The sequence below is a fragment of the Lipotes vexillifer genome, unplaced genomic scaffold (assembly GCF_000442215.2).
Source record: "Lipotes vexillifer unplaced genomic scaffold, Lipotes_vexillifer_v1.1 scaffold23, whole genome shotgun sequence".
Classification (NCBI taxonomy): Eukaryota; Metazoa; Chordata; class Mammalia; order Artiodactyla; family Lipotidae; genus Lipotes; species Lipotes vexillifer.
The window spans coordinates 4,229,510-4,231,841 of NW_006796283.1; the positions used below are offsets into that span (position 1 = coordinate 4,229,510).

General features: G+C 61.3%; 1 protein-coding gene across 1 annotated transcript in view; it reads left to right on the forward strand.

Moving 5' to 3' along the window:
- Positions 1-2,034: 2,034 nt before the first annotated feature.
- SPIRE2 (spire type actin nucleation factor 2) overlaps positions 2,035-2,332 on the forward strand; it is a 25,538-nt gene continuing 25,240 nt past the window's right edge. Inside the window, exon 1 of the mRNA XM_007468454.1 lies at positions 2,035-2,327. Coding sequence (XP_007468516.1) covers positions 2,062-2,327 — 266 coding nt within the window. The 5' untranslated portion in view covers positions 2,035-2,061. The remainder of the gene's footprint in view (positions 2,328-2,332) is intronic.

Here is a 2,332-nt window from a genome sequence, read left to right on the forward strand (position 1 = left end):
GGTCCGGGAAGATCCCACACGCCGCTGAGCGGCTGGGCCCGTGAGCCATGGCCGCTGAGCCTGCGCGTCCGGAGCCTGTGCTCTGCAACGGGAGAGGCCACCACAGTGAGAGGCCCGCGTACAGCAAAAAAAAAAAAAAAAAAAAAGGGCTTGACTGCACATACCCCTGTTCACCAAAATCATGTATATACTGACCTCCCCCGCTACCCCTTGGGAGCAGTTTCTCAGAGCTCTCTGAAATGCTGTCTCCCGGGCTATAGTCCTCATTTTGCCCCAAATAAAACTTAACTCACAACTCTCACATTGTGCATTTCTTTTAGTCAAGAACTAGGTCCTTACCAAGGCCCGTGGTCAACAAATGAGACCCTGAAACGTCTGGTCAGTAAGGGAAACCTCAACCCGCTTGCAATTAGAGTAATTACCACCTTCCGCTCTGGGGCCAGGGCGCCCCTCCCTAGATGCTCCCACCACCAGGAGGCAGAGCGGTGCTCGGCCTACGGTAGGAGCAGTGACCCTGACTTCAGTGAGCTGGTAACGTTTCAAGTGGAAGTCTTTAACCCCACGGAATCTGAAAGCAAAAAGCACCCCTTGTGTAGGCCCATCAGGAACCACCACGTGGGGGAGGACAGCTCTGCGGATCGCACATCCCTGGCACTGGGTGTTGTGAGTTAGGGCCTTTCCTAACCACCGTGTGGGAACTCCCCACTGTGGGTTTCTTGCTGTCGCTGACCTAAGACTGACCCGGAGATTCTCCCTTCAGTCTACTGACAACCATGGATGGGGGTTTAGAGTGGGTAAAGATTAGGCGGGAAGATTGACCTGAGCCCCAGGTGCCTGAGACTGCAAGCCCAGGCTCCAACTTTCCATCTACAAAGTGAGAGCGCTGCTGCGATTTTTGGCTGCATAAACGCCGAGAGCCAGGAAGGCCCTGAAAGTGTCTGGCTGCTGAACACCAAAACTTTTGATACAATTCATCTTTACCAAACTCCTTTTTGTTGGAAGATTAAAATTCCAGATGCGGTTATCTGACAGTAAGGAATTCCCAGGGAACTTTCAAGTTCAAAGTTCCACCTCAGACCTGAAAATATCGCCAGCATGGAGACATTTCCAGGCATCTGCACGACATCAGCTCCCCAGGGGATCCAGGGTCGGACCCTTGCCTTCTTGCCTCTTATTTCCCAGGGCCGTTTGGCAGTGTTATTCTGACCGGGTACAACCAGGGCTGAATAGGCCTCGGCTGAGCCTGTGAGCCGGTGCCGCCTCCCACGCACGGCGAGAGGCCAGCCGGGGACGAAGCGCTGCTCCACCGCCGGTGAACTGTGCCTCTGCGCATGTTCCACGCAGACACCGGGGCTCTTAACGCTGCCGCGTGTCCCCGCTGGAAGCGGACGCCTATTAAGTGCTTCCTACTCAGGTCTTTCTGCCTCTCATCACCCTGAGTGGTGACTCGTGAGGTCACTCTGCCAGCCGGCTCTGCGGCACCGTCTGCTCCTCCTGCAGTCACGGGCCTCCCGGCTCTGCCGCAGCCCAGAGTCCAACGTGCCGGGGCCCCACTGTTACCGCGGTGGGTCTTGGGCTGGATGCTGGCCTGGCACGCGTGTGAAAGCCTGGCGTGAGTTCGCGGGCAGGGCGAGGAGAACCGCGTCTCAGTACGCGCCTCCCTCCAAGCGTCCCTCTGCGGGTCCCGGCTCTGAACACCCACCCCCCACCCCCCACCACCGTCCCTTCCACCTTCCTCACAGCGCCCCCTCCCCCGGACCCTGCCCCCAGCAACCGGATCCCGGCTAGGTTGTTGAACAAATGCCTGGATGGATGGATGAATGAATGACTGTGAGCCTGGGTTTAAGAGGCTGGTTGTTTCCCCACCCTGGTCTTTCTCCCTCCCCCTCCCCCTCCCCTCCCAGGCCTCACCTGCGGCCGCTCGCGCTGGGCGGGGCCCGACGATGACAAAGCAGCGACTGGCGGCGCGGGATCCGCCCCCCGCGCTTCTCGGGCGCGTCGGCCCTGGCGCGGCTGTTATGGAAACGGGCTGGGCGCGCAGGCGGCGATGATGGGGCGGCCATGGCCCGGGCCGGCAGCTCCAGCGGCAACGCGGCCGCGGGCGAGCGGGCCGGGGGCGCTGGGCGGCCAGAACCGTGGGAGCTGTCCCTGGAGGAGGTGCTGAAGGCGTACGAGCAGCCCATCAACGAGGAGCAGGCGTGGGCCGTGTGCTTCCAGTGCTGCCGCGGGCTGCGGGGCGCGCCGGGCGGCCGGCGGCGCATCCGGGACACAGCGGACATCGTCCTGCGCCGGGACGGCTCGGTCAGCGCGCAGCGGGAGCCCGGCGCGGCTG